At 46.9% G+C, this 18,833-nt stretch overlaps 1 protein-coding gene across 2 annotated transcripts in view; it reads left to right on the top strand.

Annotated features, from left to right (window-relative positions):
• Positions 1–17,280, top strand: part of inpp4aa (inositol polyphosphate-4-phosphatase type I Aa) — an 18,860-nt gene extending 1,580 nt beyond the window's left edge. Inside the window, exons 2-24 of one of the 2 annotated variants that reach the window (XM_060039447.1) lie at positions 2,203–2,583; positions 2,920–2,964; positions 3,151–3,270; positions 3,700–3,816; positions 4,465–4,544; positions 4,718–4,835; positions 5,189–5,279; positions 5,704–5,851; positions 7,087–7,217; positions 7,783–7,887; positions 8,007–8,115; positions 8,482–8,668; positions 9,260–9,571; positions 9,900–10,053; positions 10,270–10,455; positions 10,565–10,597; positions 10,916–11,088; positions 12,532–12,655; positions 13,571–13,838; positions 14,488–14,585; positions 14,805–14,917; positions 15,325–15,479; positions 15,875–17,280. In XM_060039447.1, the coding sequence (XP_059895430.1) occupies positions 4,465–4,544; positions 4,718–4,835; positions 5,189–5,279; positions 5,704–5,851; positions 7,087–7,217; positions 7,783–7,887; positions 8,007–8,115; positions 8,482–8,668; positions 9,260–9,571; positions 9,900–10,053; positions 10,270–10,455; positions 10,565–10,597; positions 10,916–11,088; positions 12,532–12,655; positions 13,571–13,838; positions 14,488–14,585; positions 14,805–14,917; positions 15,325–15,479; positions 15,875–16,007 (2,718 nt within the window). In that variant the 5' untranslated portion in view covers positions 2,203–2,583; positions 2,920–2,964; positions 3,151–3,270; positions 3,700–3,816 and the 3' untranslated portion in view covers positions 16,008–17,280. The remainder of the gene's footprint in view (positions 1–2,202; positions 2,584–2,919; positions 2,965–3,150; positions 3,271–3,699; positions 3,817–4,464; positions 4,545–4,717; positions 4,836–5,188; positions 5,280–5,703; positions 5,852–7,086; positions 7,218–7,782; positions 7,888–8,006; positions 8,116–8,481; positions 8,669–9,259; positions 9,572–9,899; positions 10,054–10,269; positions 10,456–10,564; positions 10,598–10,915; positions 11,089–12,531; positions 12,656–13,570; positions 13,839–14,487; positions 14,586–14,804; positions 14,918–15,324; positions 15,480–15,874) is intronic. The other variant, XM_060039448.1, reaches the window with a different exon arrangement.
• Positions 17,281–18,833: the final 1,553 nt, after the last annotated feature.

Below are 18,833 nucleotides of genomic sequence, written 5' to 3'. Positions count from 1 at the left end.
GGGACCCCCCGCGGCTCCCGTTAGATCAAGCCGGAGGCCTCCTAGAGAGCATCAGGGATTACTGCGCGTTAACGCGCACCCCCCCGCTGTTAACGCCGCCACCCACCCCCCGTCCTGATGAGGCGTAGCGTCTTCTAATTGCCTACTGTTGGGTGGCAACGGCTGCTTGTGATGCCAAGAAATCAGAGACACATGCACCGGCTTTTGTTTGTGAATCGTACCCGGGAGCGATCTGCGCTCATCCTCCACCACGTCTCATGAATCGCGGAGAAAGGCAGAGACGAGAGGAGCCGTGTGTTCTTCCGATTCACGCGCTGCGTGTGACGTGGAATCGGAAATCAGTGTAAAAATAGACCTGTGGCGTGGAAGCGCTTCCACGTGATTGAACAGGTGCACACTCAGTGGTTCTTTGTGAGGGGGCTCGCAGAGCTCCAGGAGATGGAGCGCCGCAGCGTGTTAAGGGATAACAACAACAAACGACGACGACAACCAATGATCCATATGCAGCATCAATGATACGAATGATACGAATGATGATTTTTAAACGGTTAGAATGATGCACCAGTGCCAGGAAATGAGGCAGGACACAAACGGATCTTGTTTGAATGGGCGGACAAAACATGACATTGTGGTAGAGTTTGTGTGTGTGTGTGTGTGTGTGTGTGGTGTGTGTGTGTGTGTGTGTGTGTGTGTGTGTGTGTGTGTGTGTGTGTGTGTGTGTGTGTGTGTGTGTGTGTGTGTGTGTGTGTGTGTGTGTGTGTGTGTGTGTGTGTGTGTGTGTGTGTGTGTGTGTGTGTGTGTGTGTGTGTCACCCACCCCACCATGTTAGTAATTCCCCCCTTTCCAGTGCATGTTTCACCTGCTTTGCGTTTGCCCATTTGACTACAGCAACCACATCCTTGTTGTGCAGCCATCACCATAATTACAATATGATGTCCTATATTTTATACTCAGAAACCCTTAGAGAAGTTGACTCTGTGCCGCGTTGCAGAAGATCATGTGCACCGTGACAGAGGAGGACAGAATCCCTTGGTTTTATACGTAATGCAATCTTTATAGAAGTGCTGACTTCCTCTTTCACAAGCTCTCTCTCTCTTGTTTCTATTCCCTTTGTGGGTCTGAAAGCGGCACGCATTCTGTGTGAAACCTCTTGAGCTATGAAAGAAAAACCTGTGTCACACTGCGGAGCCCTCGAGTTTTGGTGTCAGAGAATACAGGAAGAGAGCAGTGGTCTGAAACCGTGACGGTCTGACAGGCTGTGTCCCGACAGAGGGAGGTCTATTGCGACCACTTGTCTGCTACGTTCAGTGATTAAATGTGCTGTTAAAGAGCCACTAGTGTGCTAGAAAGAGTGCAATCGTAAAAACCTCAGGTCAATTTCCTAGAGAGTTCAAGGCTTATCAGAGAAAGCAATAGGTTAGTGTGCTTGTATTAATTTTCAAAGGGAGGAGAGAGGGAGAGAGCCGAAGGTAAGACGGTGTACCACTTTATTTTTTTTTGAATTTTCCCCCGTATGTCGAAATAAGGGGGAGATGCCACCTCCCCTTTATCTGCCTTGCCAGCCCAGAGAATTTGGTCCACCAATGAGATACGGCCGTGCGAGCGCCACGTGTGTGTGTGTGTGTGTGTGTGTGTATGTAAGTTTGAGTACGTGTGCGTCAGTAATACGCAGAGATTCGGATCAAGTGCATATTCAGTGGCACCTCTTTGTCTCTTCACACAGCGTCTGTCTGTGAGAAATAGCACCTCTCCGGGAACATACTTCAGGGCATTTCACTTCAGTTTCTTTATTAGCACCTAGATAGGGGCGAGAGACAGGGGGAGAGTGCAATATTTTAATATAGTCAGTCTGCTTGCTACGGATTAATGTCAAATATCGCCTATATAATCACATCAATCTCCATTTCAGAATCATTTGGTTTGGTCTGATATTACATTGATGATGTAGTGACTGACATAGGATCCACCTGGTCTTTTTTGCCCAGTGAGTAACCAAAATTCATCCTGTGATTTGGAATTCACTTGTTTTGGCAGCCCGTAACCAAATATTGTGATACAAAGGTGTTAACCTGCATAGTTCCTCAAACCCATCTGTATAATTATGTGCATAACCTAACAAGACAACAGGATGCCCGCCTCTCCTTTGGTTTCCATGGGAACAAACGATTCGTGTCTTTGTTGTCATCCCCTCTCATCCTGCAGGCTCACCAGAGTGCCCGCCGTGACTTCACACGAACCAGAGACCCCCAACACAAAAACACACACCCACAAACACACAGACACACACACACACACAAACACACACACAAACACACAGACACACAAACGGACAAACACTCAAAGGCGAATCAAAGGGCTTGTGGTTCTCGGTGCATATCCGACCCCACTAAAGCTCTCGGTCTGCTGGATCTCGGAGCTCCTCATTAAGGCCTGACGAGTCTCCCCGCCCGCTCCACCACCACCACCCACCGCCCCACCCGTCATGGCGGGTCGGGACGGCAGCCCCGCGGCACCGCCCGTGGTCCGTGTACCGCGCCAACACCTTTGACCTCTCCGCTGAGATGATGGGCCTCACGCTGGCAGGTAAATGAAGTGATCCTGTTAACTTGCCGCCTCCCCGGGGGGGGGGGGGGGGGGAGGGGTTGTCGTCTCCCGACAGAACGCCCGTAGCAGGGGGGCTCCACAATGTGTGTGTGATTGGCAGGAGAGAGAGGGCGGGACTTCAGAGCATACCTCGGAGGGGAGTGACGTCTGTTTCAGTTACATGGGTTTGGCGAGAGTATCTTCGGTTGCGTCACATGACTCAACTTGTTCATCCGAGCTGTTCTTGTCGTGTTCTTATTCGGGGTCACCTTCGTGGGGTGCCTCATCGGTTTGATGATCTTTTTTCGTGCTGGTTTGTGTTTGTGTGTGATTCAGGCAACAGTCAGGACCCGGATGAGCCTGTTCTGGAGTTCAGTCTGGGTAGGTCAGAGGGACTGCAAAACACGACGTTTCTTATTACACAACAGGCTCACATTGAACCCCACCTGACTCCTGGCCTTTGAAGGCCAGTCAGCAGGGCATAAAAAGGCCTCCTTTTACCAGCCGTCCTCCTTGTCCACATTCCCCCCGTGTGTAATCTCTTGTTCCGTCTCTGCTGTGTTGCAGCCTGCAGTGAGCTGGTGACCCCTGCTCTGGAGCGTAAGCCCACCAGCTTTGTGGCCGTCAGCTGCACCACCCCCTCCCCAGGCCTTCTGGACCAAGCACACCCAGACGGAGATCATTGAGGTGTGTCCTGTCGCCATGGCTCCTCCACTGGGGTGCACCGCACTGCTTCCTTCCCCTCTGGGGAGTCACTAGTCACTATGAGCTGCAAATACACTGAAACTCAACATGTCTCTTCCCTTTTTTTCTTTCTCAATGTCTCTCTGCCTTTCTGTCCATCCATCGATCGTTCTCTCTCTCTCTCTCTCTCTCTCTCTCTCTCTCTTCTCTCTCTCTCTCTCTCTCTCTCTCTCTCTCTCTCTCTCTCTCTCTCTCTCTCTCTCTCTCTCTCTCTCTCTCTTCCTCTCTCTCTCTCTCTCTCTCTCTCTCTCTCTCTCTCTCTCTCTCTCTCTCTCTCTCTCTCTCTTCTCCTCTCTCTCTCTCTCTCTCTCTCTCTCTCTCTCTCTCTCTCTCTCTCTCTCTCTCTCTCTCTCTATCTATCTATTCCATCAGGGCACCAGCAACCCCATCTACCTGAGCAGCGTAGCGTTTTTCCAGGACTCCCAGGTCACTCAGCAGACTCAGGTGAAGCTGTCTGTGTACGACGTGAAGGACCGTTCCCAGGGCACCGTACGTACCTCTGACCATCGACCGTCTGCTACAGCTCTCACACGCGTTATGTCAGGCCGCACCACAATTGGGACACGTTGGCGAACACTTGGGCTCTGGAGCTAGGCCAGATTATGATCTGGCACACAAAGCGCCATTGTGCGTTCAAATACGCCAAGGATAATATTGAACACTTGTACAGAGACTTCACAGAAATAGTAAATGCAGTAAACTAGTGCACTACGCCAACTGTAGCAGTAGAATCGTACAAAGATAGAAAACGTTAAATAATGGATTTCACTCAAGTCACTAAAGCCAAACTCAAAGAGACCCTCTCTAAAACCCAGTCTATCGAAATAAATGTCCATTTGTGTGTGTTTGCCTTTGGGTGTGTGTGTGTGTGTGTGTGTGTGTGTGTGTGTGTGTGTGTGTGTGTGTGTGTGTGTGTGTGTGTGTGTGTGTGAGTGTATATGTGTGTGTATATGCGTGTGTGTGTGTGTGTTTGCCTGGGTGTTTGCCTGTGTGTGGGTGTGTGTGTGTGTGTGTGTGTGTGTGTGTGTGTGTGTGTGTGTGTGTGTGTGTGTATATGTATGTGTGTGTACATGCGTGTGTGTGTGTGTGTGTGTTTGCCTTGGTGTTTGCCTGTGTGTGTGTATGTCTGTCTGTCAGATGTACATGCTAGGTTCCGCCATGTTCTCTGTGAAGGAGCTACTGCAGGACAAGCACCATCGTCTGCATCTGACCCTCAGGTAACCAGCGCGTCAGGTGATCGAATCCCCCCCCCCCCGCTGCTGTCTCAGCATGACGCCTCCCTGGCCTTCAGCCACAAACAATGCGCCAGACACAATTGATTAATCACAGATACTGTTCTGCTGTCTAGAGATAGTGATGTATGACGGGATATGTGTGGCTCCACTGTCAGGTCGGTGGAGAAAGAACGCATTGGAAACATCACCATCATCGCCTGGCAGATCGAGGAGAATCGGGAACAGAGGGCTCCCGTTGCCAGGTTACAGAGGAGCGACACCGTAAACGGACGGGTGAGTGATACGGAAACGCTTCCCGCTTCAGGGTGAGCGGAAGTTAAACCCGGTGTTCTATAGAGCTGCTCCATAGTGGGGGCGTCGACCGTCATCACGGGAGGAAAACGGCTAATGTTATCATCAGCTTCATTGAGCCTCAGAAACACACAAATGAGGCCATCCTCAACTAATAACCTGATTTCCCATTGGACTCCAAGCAAGAAGCTTTCAGTAGGAGTTGCCTTAGCATGTTTGCAATGATATCTCTTAGCAAGGATTAACGTGTTTGTGTGCGTGCCTATGTTTGTCCCCGTGTCCGTCCCTCCATGTGTCTGTGTGCATGTGTGTGCGTGTGTGCGGTTGTTCATCAGATGGTGCTTCCAGTGGACGAGAGTCTGACTCAGTCCACAGCCATCAAGTCCAAGTCTGCGTCTCTGTGTAAAGACCCGCTGTTGAAGGCTGGTAAGCAGTCATATGTTTTGAGTTAAAGGTGCTGTAGGTGCATAATCATCCTTCATCTGTTAGTGACTGAAATGCACTGTGAGAATCTCTGTTTAGGGTTTTAGGCGCCTGCCTCTGTAATTCTTTTTTGACCAATCAGGGTATCTCTTCCCTGATTGATTTCCTGACTCTCCATCTTGCCTGTCACCACATTTGATCCAATGTTACTGTGAACGTAACATTCACAAAGGCTGGGAAATGTCAAAAATGTTCCGTCAGGTCCAAAATAATTTTTTGCTTCTCTCTCTTTAAAACTCTAGCATCTTACCTGCAGCGCCTTTAAGATACAGTGTACACATGTGGTCAATGTTCAAGGCTGCAGGGCTACTGTGTGTATGCGTGGGTGTGTTTGTAAACACGGTTCCATGTGTGTGTGTTTCTACAGTGTTCGGGGGTGTCATGTCGCGGATGTACCGCTTCCCCACCACCGACGGGAACCACCTGCGCGTCCTGGAGCAGATGGCAGAGAGCGTTCTCTCCCTGCACATCCCACGGCAGTTTGTCAAACTGCTGCTGGAGGAAGACGCGGTCCGGTAGGCTTTAAGGGCCCGTCTCTCTCTCTCTCTCTCTCTCTCTCTCTCTCTCTCTCTCTCTCTCTCTCGCTCGCTTTATCTCTCTCTCTCTCTCTCTCTCTCTCTCTCTCTCTCTCTCTCTCTCGCTCGCTCGCTCTCGCTCTCTCTCTCTCTCTCTCTCTCTCTCTCTCTCTCTCTCTCTCTCTCTCTCTCTCTCTCTCTCTCATCTCTCTCTCTAATGAACAGTTTGGGAACAGTCCAAAATATTCTGCCAGCAAAAATAAGGTTCATACATCCATTAATTTCGTGTCTGGATCAGCTAAATTGGCAATTTGGCTGACAGGGAGAAGCTACCATGAGGTGACGGGCCCACAGGTCTGAAGGGACCACTGACAGCTAGGTCAGTCTGGGTTCTGAAGGGATTAGTCACAGGTATGTCAGTCTGGTTCTGAAGGACTAGTGACAGCTAGGTCAGTCTGGGTTCAAAAGGTCTGGGTTCTAAAGGACTAGTACAGCGACGTCACTCTGGGTTCTGAAGGGCCGAGTTCAGCTAGGGCAGTCCAGGCTCTGAAGGACAAGTACCGATGGTTTAAAGGTGGAGCATGCTACAGATGACTACAGTTAGTTTGTGTTGAGGATGCTTGTAGGCGTGTCTGGGCCCAGGGGAGAGTTTCATGTAAAGTGCAAGTGAGGCATGGTTGGCAGGTCGTTGCACCGTGGCAGGGTCGAGCTTATTTGTAAAACATTGTTGTCTTCAGTCCAGGTATCAAAGCCTTGGGCATGTTGAGTCCTGGTGATTCATGCATGCTGATCATTTAAGAAGGGTTTGATGCCTACATTGGGTTCTTGCATCCCATAATTCTGTTGATGCTTGTGAAATACCGTTTCCTGGACACCACACAATTACACAGCGGGGGACTTGAACTTGCAACCCCTGATTTGGGAAGCAAGAAACTGTCTGTGGTTCTAAAGTGCTGAAGAGATAGGGAGATGGTTTACTGGCACTGTGTTACACGTATAATATTTCAAACCCAATACTCTTGTTTCAAGTTTTAAGTTTCTTTATTGTCCATATGTATGCAGGAAGGAATATTTCCTCAGCTCCGATCAGACTCAATAAAACCAACAAGGAAAATCAACGAGGCAACAATTTTGTGTATTGCTGCTACAGGGGACTGAACATATCCCCACTGAAGAGGTCTATCCACTACGGGGCTGAACTGTGGTGTATAACTGTATGTGTTTGTGGTCCCCAGGGTGTGTGAGCTGGAGGAGCTGGGGGAGCTGTCTCCGTGCTGGGAGAACCTCCGCAGGGAGATAATCACTCAGTACCAGACCATCATCCTCACCTACCAGGACACCATCAGCGATCTGCACGAGTACAGGGGTCAGCACCGTGCCACCACACAACACAACACAACACGGCACTTCTTTTGTGATACGCATGAACACAACATCCTCACTTTAACACTAGGTGTCCCAGTGATGTGACCGGTTGATTGACAGACAACCAATGTTTTATCTGGACAGTTGATGTTTACATGGTGGCGGATTGACGCTTCAAATAAATGACTGTCTCAAGCAAATTATTCCTCACTTATATTTTTGATCATTGAGTTGAGTTGCAAGAATAATATAATACAAAAAATAATATAACAAAAATATCACATCAAAGCCCACACTGCAACAGCAAGGCTGTTAAATATAGCCTGATTGTAATCAGTGTAGCACGGTGAAACAAACATGTCCATGTGAGTTATCTGAATGATTTATTTTGCATCACATAGTATATTATACACAGTGCATGTGTTGCTATAGTCAAATAATGCCACACTACCGTTTCAACTGTAATCCTACATGCCAGATGAAGTATCTATCTAGCCTCTATGTTAGCTCTGTTCAAACTCTATGGTCACCATCAACTCTCAACTCCCTATGCTCTATTCCATCAGGTCCCTCATTTAAATCCAGCACCTTGAAAGCCGAGAAGAAGTTAGAGTTCATCCCCACTAACCTGCACATCCAGAGAATGAGGGTTCAGGGGGAGACTGGCTACGGTAGGCACCCCAACAAACCGCACCCAACACAGCTCAAGCATAGTAGGGTGCAAGTATGTGACGGGTGGTGCACTCAGTGTCGACTCTGGTCGTCTGCCCCTGTTCCTCGCTGCCCTCAGACAAGACGTACGACATCGTGACCCTGGGGGCTCCGGCAGCCCACCACCAGGGCTTCAAGACCTGTGGCCTCCGCAGGATGGTGCAGAAGCTGGAGGAGGCCAGGAGACAGTGAGTCGGGAGGCCGAGGGCCGGCCTTGCTGAGGCAAGGCCGGCCCGGACGGGTTGTTGAGCAAATTGCGAGGCAAGACAGATGATAGCTTTGCTAAAAGGGGAAACAGGGGGAGCGGCCCAAAGGTTGTGGGTTTGATCCCCATATCCACAGTCTTCCTGTTGGAATCTGTGAGCCGAATGGTCAAAATCAACCTGCTCTCTAACGATATGTATCTCAATTCACTTTCAGTTGTTTTGAATTAAAGTGTCTGATAATAGTTAATAGTTTTATGAAATGTATAAAATGTACAAAGTATGACAAGATAATACTAACTTTACTGTATTGTGATTTTTCTCTCTCTCTCTCTCCCTCTCTCTATCAAGTGCTGCTGGCTTCAGTTCCAAGCCGACTCACTACCAGCCACAGGATGTGGTGCGAGCGAAGGATCTGATTGGTCAGATCACCACGCTGAAGACTCAGGTGTGTTACTACACAGAGCGCCTGTCCCGCTCCGCCAAGGATCGCTCAGCTAACGCTCTGGAGCGGACCCTAGCCATCCTCTCTGAGAAGGTAGGTCTTCAAGGATCCTCCCAAAGCAACTTTAGATTCATATCACAAGTCGGATGGCACACAAGCTAAAGTCAATCACGAGACATAAAAACTGTGCTTTAATTCTGAAGGGAACATTGGCCATTTTAATAGGCGCACACACTGACGGGTTTCAGATTTGTACCATATCCGTGGTTTTCACTAATCCCCCAGAGTGGGAGCAGTTTACATTGCTTTGGACAATGCCGTGAATCATGGTTTAAAGATAGATATGCAAGGTCTCGGACTCGTAGAATCTTGAGAAAATAAGCTCTCTTGCTTTATGACCGGCTGACGACAGTTGACGTCCCGTTCTGCAAGTATCTGCTTATTATTGCCTTACCCCATCGTCTCATTGGCTGTGAAGACACTTCTTCCCTCAGCCCATGTGTACATTTCAGATGTCACACTTGATTCCCATTGTATTTCTTGCACCAACATTCACACACTTGCACATTGCTCAGTCATGTTGACACAAACATATACATCATCCAGTCCGACACATTCATTCCCACTCAAGGTTTATTCCAGGCTGATTCCTCTCTCTTTCTCCCCTTCTCTCTCTCCTGTCAGACTCGCCAGTTGGTGACGGTCTGTGACTGCAAGCTCCTTTCCTCTGCCATCTTAGCTCTGGCCGCCGCCCGGCCAGAGTTCGCCCGGCAGGGTTCTCCTTCGCCTTCCGCGTCCTCCCTTTCTCCCTCCTCCTCCACCCACTCCCCGTCCCGCTCCCCTTCCTCCCGCCAGCCCCACTCCCCTTCCTTCCGCCAACCCCCCTCCCCGTCTCGCCAGGGCAGCTCGCCCTCCCGCCACTCATACCCAGAGGGACCTGAGGGAAGTAAAAACAAGCGCGCCTCCTTACACGTTGAATGGCATGAGGAAGAGTGGGTGAGTCCTCGGCCGACCAGCTCCTTTCCTCCTCCTACTCCTTCATCTTCCTCGTCAATCTCCTCCTCCCTCTCCTCCGTCCTCTCCTCCTTCTTCTCCTCCTTCCCTTCCTCCTTCCTCTCCTCCCTCTCCTCCTCCTCCTCCTCTACCAAGTCCTCCTCCTCTTTCTCTTCCTCTTCCTCTGCGTAACCCTCCTCCTCCTTATCTTCTTCAACCTCCCCCTCCACCCCCTCCCCCTCCTATTTAAAACCCGCATGTACTTTGTGTCAGTATGTTCTTCATTGTGATTTTTTGCTAGTTTGGTAGTAAAATGTGTTTGTGTGTGCAGGAAAAGGTTTGGATGAACGTAAACAAGAGCCTGGAGTGTGTGATCCAGCGGGTGACCAGACTTCTGCAGAGGGCCAACACAATACAGAGTGACAGCAGCTCTGAAGACGTCTTCCTGCTCTCTAGTGAAGAGCTGGGCAGTGCCAGCAAGAAAGGTACACACACACACACACACACACACACGCAAACACACGCAAACACACGCTTGCAGCATGCACACACATACACACGCACGCACGCACACACGCTCGCACACACACAACCACACAACCACACAATATGATAGTTTTATACATTGTGATTTGTAGCGTCACAAACATTGTCTGAATAAAAACGCATGCGTGTTAATTGTAATATGTCGATCTCATGAGGTATCCATAGCAACCAAGAAGTGTTCTGGATACACCCTGGGCGTAGTGAGAGGGAACTCCCATCATCATTGCCATCATCCTCATCCTCATCACTCTCAACCTCATCATTGCGTCATCATCTTTCATCCAAACCATCGTTCTCCCATCAGAGTACTGCATGCCTGTTACGCCCATTGGGTCAGAGGAGTAGGTTTATGTTGCCTCATTGATGGTTCATTCTACATTGATTCTTGTGAAGGTGTTATGATCTTTTACGTATTTATTTCACAGTCTCCTCTTCTTTCTTCATCTCTAGATTGCAACCCGGAAGTAGAAAAATCATCCCCAGGTGAGCATCCTTCTGCATTGCTGATGTGTTTTTGTTCATTATAAGAAGCAATATTGGTGAAGAGTTTCACCATTACATATTAAACTAATATAAAAAAAACTCATGTAAACGCATGTAATATATTCTATGTAATGCTCCCACCAGACAATGTTATCACAGGTTAATGCTAGCCCTGGCGAATGATAACACACGTGTGTGTGTTGGCATGCGTTTGTGATGTGTGTGTATGTGTGTGTGTGTGTGTGTGTGTGTGTGTGTGTGTGTGTGTGTGTGTGTGTGTGTGTGTTTGTGCGTGCATCTCTGCGTGTGTGCCTTCAGGCGAGTGGAGCGAGGCCCTGTACCCTCTGCTCAGCACGCTGACCGACTGTGTGTCCCTGATGAGCGACAAGGCCCGGAAGGCCATGGTGTTCCTGCTGATGCAGGACAACGCTCCCACCATCGGTCTGAGCCTCACCATGCAGTACCGCCGCGACGTGGTCTTCTGCCAGACGGTCAGTCCCGCGGCCGCTCGCCGGGCACGCCAACATAAGCCCCGACTGATATGTATGATTAAAGGGGACATACTATGCCACCAGATGTGTGTGGGATTAGTTTTACGAAGCCATTTAGAAAATCTGCCTCTTCTGACATACCTAGTGGGCGTGTCCACCTAGATGTTCGACGGTCGGATGAGCAACGTTTGCTACAGTCCAATGGGTAGGCTGGTAGACTGATCTATCCAGCACACATCTTGGTGGACACGCCCACCTGTGATGTCAGAAGAGGCTGATTTTCAAGACGACTTGTAACGGCTAATCACACTCACACCTGCTGGTATAATATGTCACCTATAAGGTGTTGATGAGGATGATTCTATGTTGATGTTAAGGTATTATTAAATTATCATCATGATTAGGATTATAATCGTGATTCTTATTATTGTTTAATTAGGATTATGGTGATTATGATAATCATGTGAATTATGGTGATTATGATGATTACGGTGATTCATATAATGACTGAATATAAATATACAGTGGTAGGCATGAGTTTAGGCACCCATGCTAAAGTTGACTAAAAAGAGGAATAAAAAATCCTCTTTTGGAAATTGATCGTAATGCCTTAATTAAACAAATGAGGAAAAATCCAACCTATAAGGACACCAATTTGCTTTGTGAATGAATAATGTATCGTCATAAATAATTGCTCTCCATTAAAATACAGGGTGCAAAAGTATAGACACCCCTTTGTTAAATTCCCATAGAGGCAGGCAGGTTTTTATTTTTAAATGCCAGTTATTTCATGGATCCAGGATACTATGCATCCTGATTAAGTCACCTAGGCCTTTGGAATTAAAATAGCCCACATCACCACCACATACCATTCACAATACCTAGAGATTTGCATGGTTCTTTTCAGTTAATCTAATAGCTGTTAGTTAGCCTAATGATTTCTCAATGCAAATCAAACCAGCTAATAGGCTAACTGAATAAAACCAATCTGTAGGTATGGTCAAGGGTATGTGATGATGTGGGGCTATTTTGATATCTGCCTGCCTCTATGGGAATTTAACATAGGGGTGTCTATACTTATGCACCCTGTCTTTGTGGAGGACATTTATTTGCTTATGATGCATTATTCATTTACAAAGCAAATTGGTGTCCTTCAAGGTTGGATTTTTCCTATTTATTTGAATGAAGGCGTTAACACCAATTCCCAAAAGATTTGTATTCCTCTTTCTAGTGAACTTTAACATGGGTTCATAAACTTATGCCTACCACTGTATATATTAAAACAATACAAATAATGGTATTGCAGGTTGTATTATATATATTTATTACAGTGTGTATAACATCTAGGTCTAGCTCTTTTGTAACACAGTTCTCTGGAAATCCAGACAGCTGGGATGAAAACCAAGAGGACTACATTGTTAACATTTGAACCCGTTGTTACAGCTGACGGCTCTGATCTGTGGCTTTGTGGTGAAGTTGAGGAATTCTCTGTGCGACGACGGCTTCCTCAGGCAGCTCCACACCATAGGCCTCCTGGCGCAGTATGAGGTCCTACTCAGCACCCACGGTGAGTCTTTGTTGACGTGTGTCTTTATGGTTTCACTCTACTTATTAATACGATGGAAAAGAAAAGGGTGAGTTCTGATTCCCTGATTGGTCTTTGATTTCACTTAATTAAAAAAACACACAGGGAGCGATGGGGTGGAGTCAAGGCTATAATAAAGGGAAACCAGTCTGCTGGCGAATCTCAATATCTTTTTTCCATCTTCGGGCCAATCCCCAGTGGACTTCACAGGAGGAGTTGGCTGGGAGCGTTTTATTCTTATTTTGCTTCCACTTATCAACACCTCACTATCTCCAATGGATGATCAGATTAGATCAAATTAGATCAGGAGAAACATGCAAGACGTTCCCCATACCAAGGTAGAATGATGATCAAACAAGATAATTATTCACGCTAAATAATGAGAAAAATGGCTGGCCCAGAATTTCTGTTTACTCTAAATGTTTAGGCTAATTGTTATGGTTAGCAAAGAAACAATACATCTAAAGTGGTTTGTCTCGAATGCATCAGATGTGTGTGTGTGTGTGTGTGTGTGTGTGTGTGTGTGTGTGTGTGTGTGTGTGTGTGTGTGTGTGTGTGTGTGTGTGTGTGTGTGTGTGTGTGTGTGTGTGTGTGTGTGTGTCTTTGTGTGTGTGTCGTAACACTACGCTTAACAAAGCTGTGCAAAACAAATACCTTGAAAGGGAAACTGACCCAGTCATCCTGATTTCACTCGACGATGGAAAGGAAAAGTACAGAAGAAAGCGTGTATGTTAAGGCCCAATCCAATTTCTACCCCTTACCCCTTCCCCTTACCCCTCCCCCTTGTTTTGAAGGGGGAAGGGGAAGGGGGAAGGGGAAGGGGTAGAAACGGGATTGGGCCTAAGCATGTTAAAGTGACGTCTATTCTGCCCCCCCCCTGGATGCTGCCTTACCCAGGGGAGGAGCTGGCCATGCTGGAGGACATGAGCGTGGGCGTGCTGGACCTGAGGAACGTCACCTTCAAGGTGACCCAGGCCACGTCGGCCTTCGCCCCGGACATGATGCCGGTCATCACGGGCAACCGGAACGGCTTCAACGTCAGGGTGCCCATAGCGGGGGCCATGTTCGACGCGTTGCCGCGGGAGATCCAGAACGGGATGCTGCTGCGCGTGCAGCCGGTGCTGTTCAACGTGGGGATCAACGAGCAGCAGACGCTGGCTGAAAAGTGAGTGGGGAGGGGCCCGCTGGGCGGAGGGGTCCTCTGGGCGGAGGGGTCCTCTGAGCCGAAGGATCCTCTGAGCGGAGGGGACTCTGAGCGGAGGGGACTCTGAGCGGAGGGGACTCTGAGCGGAGGGGACTCTGAGCGGAGGGGACTCTGAGCGGAGGGGACTCTGAGCGGAGGGGACTCTGAGCGGAGGGGTTGAACGCTGAGTGCTTCACTGCAGAATCATTAGACTTGAGGAAGAAGGGAAGCAGTGCCTAAAGTGAAAAAAAATGATAAAACACCACATTACATCAAAGTCAAATAAATTACAGTTAATAGTTAAAAATCAACAATTTCCAATAGCTAATAGTGTTTCAAATAGTTTATAGTTAATATTGTGCTGCCCTCTGTTTTAGCATGGATGGAATTGTCTTAGATTGACTAGTGTGATAAGGGCCCGCGGCTGAAGGTCATTCCGCAGACTATTCTAGACAACCCCAAAATGAAAGATTTGTGAGTCTAGATCAAGTTAACGTCTCTAATGTAACCCTTACTTTACATAAAGAGACTAAGGCCATATTCTATGATGTACATTCTCTTAGGCTGTCTGATCATATCTGTCCTGTGGCCAACTCCTGGTATAATCCTAACATTGAAATGGGTTCCTCAGGTTCGGAGACACCTCACTACAGGAGGGGATCAACCTGGAGAGCTTGGCCCGGCTCAGCTCCTACTACGACCAGTTCAAAGAGGTCCTGCCGGAGGACTGTGAGTCCCCATTGGCATTGCAATAACTGCAACTGTCTGTGTGTGTGTGTGTGTGTGTGTGTGTGTGTGTGTGTGTGTGTGTGTGTGTGTGTGTGTGTGTGTGTGTGTGTGTGTGTGTGTGTGTGTGTGTGTGTGTGTGTGTGTGTGTGTGTGTGTGTGTGTGTGTGTGTGTGTGTGTGTATGACTCTCATCACGTCCTCTCGTCCCCGTTCCCCCAAGGCCTGCCCCGCTCTCGTAACACCACCAGTCTGAGTGAGCTGCTGAAGGTACTCGGCCAGAATATCAACGCCCGGAAGAGCAAGAACGTGGACATTCTCTGGCAAGCAGCAGAGGTAACAGTCCTTCTCCTCCTTACATTAATGTCCAAGGAAAGAAAGACAACTTCTCCTAATGAGGGCCTAATGAGAAGACACTTACAATTGGAAAATGCATATTATGTAAAGAGGGACAACCTGGACACATTACAAAATATATGCATTTTGTTTTTGAATATGACATGTTTTAATCCGCCCTTCTCCCCGACCTTTCAATGACTACGGTGGCCTGTCCTGACCTGTATTGTGTAAGGTGCTAGTAGGTAATACACTGCACATTAAGTAATGTAAAGATGGAGAAACACTTTGCTGTTCCCGATGAAAGGGAAAAAGTGTAAGCTGTCCCCAAAATCAGCGTAAAATAACTGTTTTCAAAAAACGTAAAACTGTGGCCCACCCCCTCTCCCTCTCTGTCCTGTTTCCAGGCGTGTCGTCGTCTGAATGGCGTGCGTTTCACCAGCTGCAAGAGTGCCAAGGACCGCACGGCCATGTCCCTCACCCTGGAGCAGTGCCAGGTGCTCCAGCAGGAGCACGGCCTGGCCCCGCAGGTCTTCTACCAGGCCCTGGACTGCATGCGCAGGTCAGTGACGGGCGAGGGAGGCGGAGGGGGAGGAGGAGGGTTGGAGGTTATGGGAGCAGGTTGTTATTCACGTCGTCCTATGTGGATATCATGGCCGTAGCAGCTATATAATAAATTAGAAACTAAATACAACTGTATATCAAATCCACTGTTGAGAACTTCTCAGAGACGAGTAAATGCTTGATTCTTAATTCAGAGACTTGTTTCTTTGTGTCCATTGTGTGTGTCCCCCCCTCCCGGTGGACATACCCCAATGTAATACATTTAATGGAACAGTACAATATAAACTATTGGTGGAACGACGGCATGCAAGAACATTTTTGAGGAGTTATTGGGATGTTGTTTGTCCGTGGAAACGACTGTGTGCTGTTCTTCTGTTCCCCTCCCCACCACAGTGAGGGCTGCAGGAGGGAGAACACTATGAAGAACGTGGGATGTCGGAAATATGCCTTTAACTCTCTCCAGCTGAAGGCCTTCCCTAAGCAGTACCGCCCACCTGAGGGAACGTACGGCAAAGTAGAGACCTAAGGGGATGTTTTTTATTAGAGTCGATGCGGAGGCGGAGGTCAATGGCACAACACAAACTATTTAAGAACACCTCACACAAAATGGAAACACTTGGGTATTGTGCTTAGTCAGTTTTATAAGGTCAAAGTTGAAATGGCAGTAATACTGTTCGACTGATTATTCTATTGCAGCGCCCCAACCTCCCTGTAGTTACAACCGGAACATTCCTTCCTATATACTGATAACAACAAGCAACACTATTCAGAGATGTAGCTTTCTGCATGACATAGCAGCAGTAGCAACATCTGGGAATCATTCTAAATTCAAGGGTTTATTTATTTCACTACTTCTGTAGATGCCTCATCTCAACATGACATGAAACAATAGCTTGGACACAGTAGTTGTCTAATGATGTACAATAACAAAACAACAAATGGCTTTTATCTCATTTTAGTAAAGTGTTTCTGTTAGGGAGGGCCATATGGAAAATTGTGTACATGTCATGGTTCATTTTAGCCTTAGTTTAAGTTTTGTTTTGGAGCTTTCTTTCCTTTAACATGAACTTTTCTGAAAATCTCTCTCTGTCTCTCTAATTAGCACCTATAGCATGACTTATGTCTGATATTTTCTGATACTTGAAGCCTCATGCTATGAAGCCACCCTCTTTGAATGACATCCTCATACAATGTGACATCTGAGAACTTCAAACATAGACAGAGATGGTCATATTATCACAGGTTAACGTGCAGTGGGGACTTTACAATAATTTCAACAGAAAGATGTTTTGAAATCAGAATGATAACTAATAATTTATTAATAATGGGAATTGGAATTGGAATATTCTTTTTAAAAAGGTATTATTCATCCATCCTTTTAACTGACTTAGTAGTTATTGAATTGTGTTTTATTTTTTAGATATTAACTGCACGTAGAAAATTAAGAAACCTGCACAATGCTTCAATGTTAAAATAAGGTTCTTCTTATACCATTTCCACCTCACAGTCTTTCTGTTGTCACTTCACCAATAATGGCCAATGTATCTTAATGTAAATTACTGAGGCACTTGATTTTATTTTGAAAGTTTTATTTGGCTTAAACAATTTATGGTGAGCCCTTGGATTGTGTCAAAATAAGTGGTTGAATGCTATCGCACTATGTTTTCAAGTTGTATTTTTATTTGAACAGTTGTAAATGTAAACTGGGGTGTAGGCCTGTATTGTGGTTATGCCCGCACTTGCACAGATGTGCAAACTGGAAACTAGTAAATAATTAATAAAGGATATTCAATGCAAAATCTTTATTGTAATAACTTCAATGAGTCATAAATACCAGAAAGCTAGACACACATTTAAAAGCCTATTATCTGTCATTACTAACATTCAGAGGTTTACACATTTACATTTTACATGAACTCTGACCAGGTGGGTTTTGAGTCTTTTGTGGAAGCTGGTGAGCGACTCTGCGATCCTGACATCGGCAGAGAGCTCGTTCCGTCACTGAGGACCCAAAACAGAGAAGAGTTGTGACTTAGCTGATCGACCTTTGCTTGCTCTTCGCGATGGGGGTAGGCCTACCAGGCGTCCAACTGAGGTAGTTGAGTGGAGGGATGTAGCCAGGGTGTGTGGCTCAACCAACGCTTGGATGTAGGCGGGGGCAATTCCCTCGACCGCCTTCATATTGAACACAATTAACAGTGTGTGTCCAGGTCGCCGTGTAAATGATGGTGTTGATGTAAATTATTTTAGTCTATGCTATTTCTGATGACATGTTTCAAGCTAACCACAGTTATGAATGGTTTCTTCATCACATAATGGACAACACCATATAAGGTTTTAATGATTTTGTAGACCAGTTAAAGACTACAAACATGGCCACTTTGCTATTTCCGTTTAAGCCAAGAAAGACCTGGGTAAATTAGAACATGTAGGCGTGGCTTATTTACCAGTCCGCCCACTCCCAATATAAATGTTTGTTTACCTGTGTTCGAGAGATGCTTCATGAACCATCTCCAGAACGCACGCTCGTTTGCCTTGTGTCTCTGTTAGAATGAACCACGTGCGGAACATTTACCCCTCTCTGAGTCAACCTAGCCCGACAGGGCCATACCACAAAGGATCCAAATAGTCATCGGTTCTGACTCTGCCGCTGCTCTTGAAGCCTTAAGAGGGGGGAAATCGGCTCGACCTGATATTATTACTGACATTTTAACTGGGTTTTTTAGAATTGGAGTTAGATCTAATATCCCCTTTTGTTAGGTTCCGGGACACCCTGGGGGGAATGAGCGAGTAGGGTCTGTCTGCGACCTACAAGACGGAGGGGTAACTTTAGGCCGCAAGGTGAACCACAAAAAGTCATGCGTCATTGCGGTCATTTATGTACCCGCGCACCACTGCTACATACTGATCACTTCCGCGATTTAGAAGAGTACTAGAAATGCAGACGGATACTATTGGAGTGAGCAGGTGGATCAGAACGCAAAATAGAGTTTGAGTTGAGAAGGTAGATGTTCATATATCCTGGAGGAGAGTGGAGCTGAGAGAAATAATTAAAGGGGGCTTAATGATGGAATGGCCGAGAGGGTGAGGAAAATAAGGCAGGGGTAGACACTATTTCTCTGTACAATCTCAAGTTAAAAAATGATGTACCTGCACATATTTTTCAGTTAAACTGTGTAGATTGAGAAAATAGGACAGAAAGACATACATTGTTTGATAGATTGTTACAACTTGGAGTTCAGGCTTTTTCTGTTTTTTCTTTGTTTGGACACTGTGAGAACCATACATTGATCTCCAAGGCAATTTTGCAATTCCTGCTCAATACAGGACTGTATGTAAAAATCATCGGACC

Source organism: Gadus macrocephalus, chromosome 20 (assembly GCF_031168955.1).
Source record: "Gadus macrocephalus chromosome 20, ASM3116895v1".
Taxonomy (NCBI): domain Eukaryota; kingdom Metazoa; phylum Chordata; class Actinopteri; order Gadiformes; family Gadidae; genus Gadus; species Gadus macrocephalus.
The sequence above is the reverse complement of the archived record's forward strand: the minus strand, read 5'-3'. Positions and strand labels throughout refer to the sequence as shown.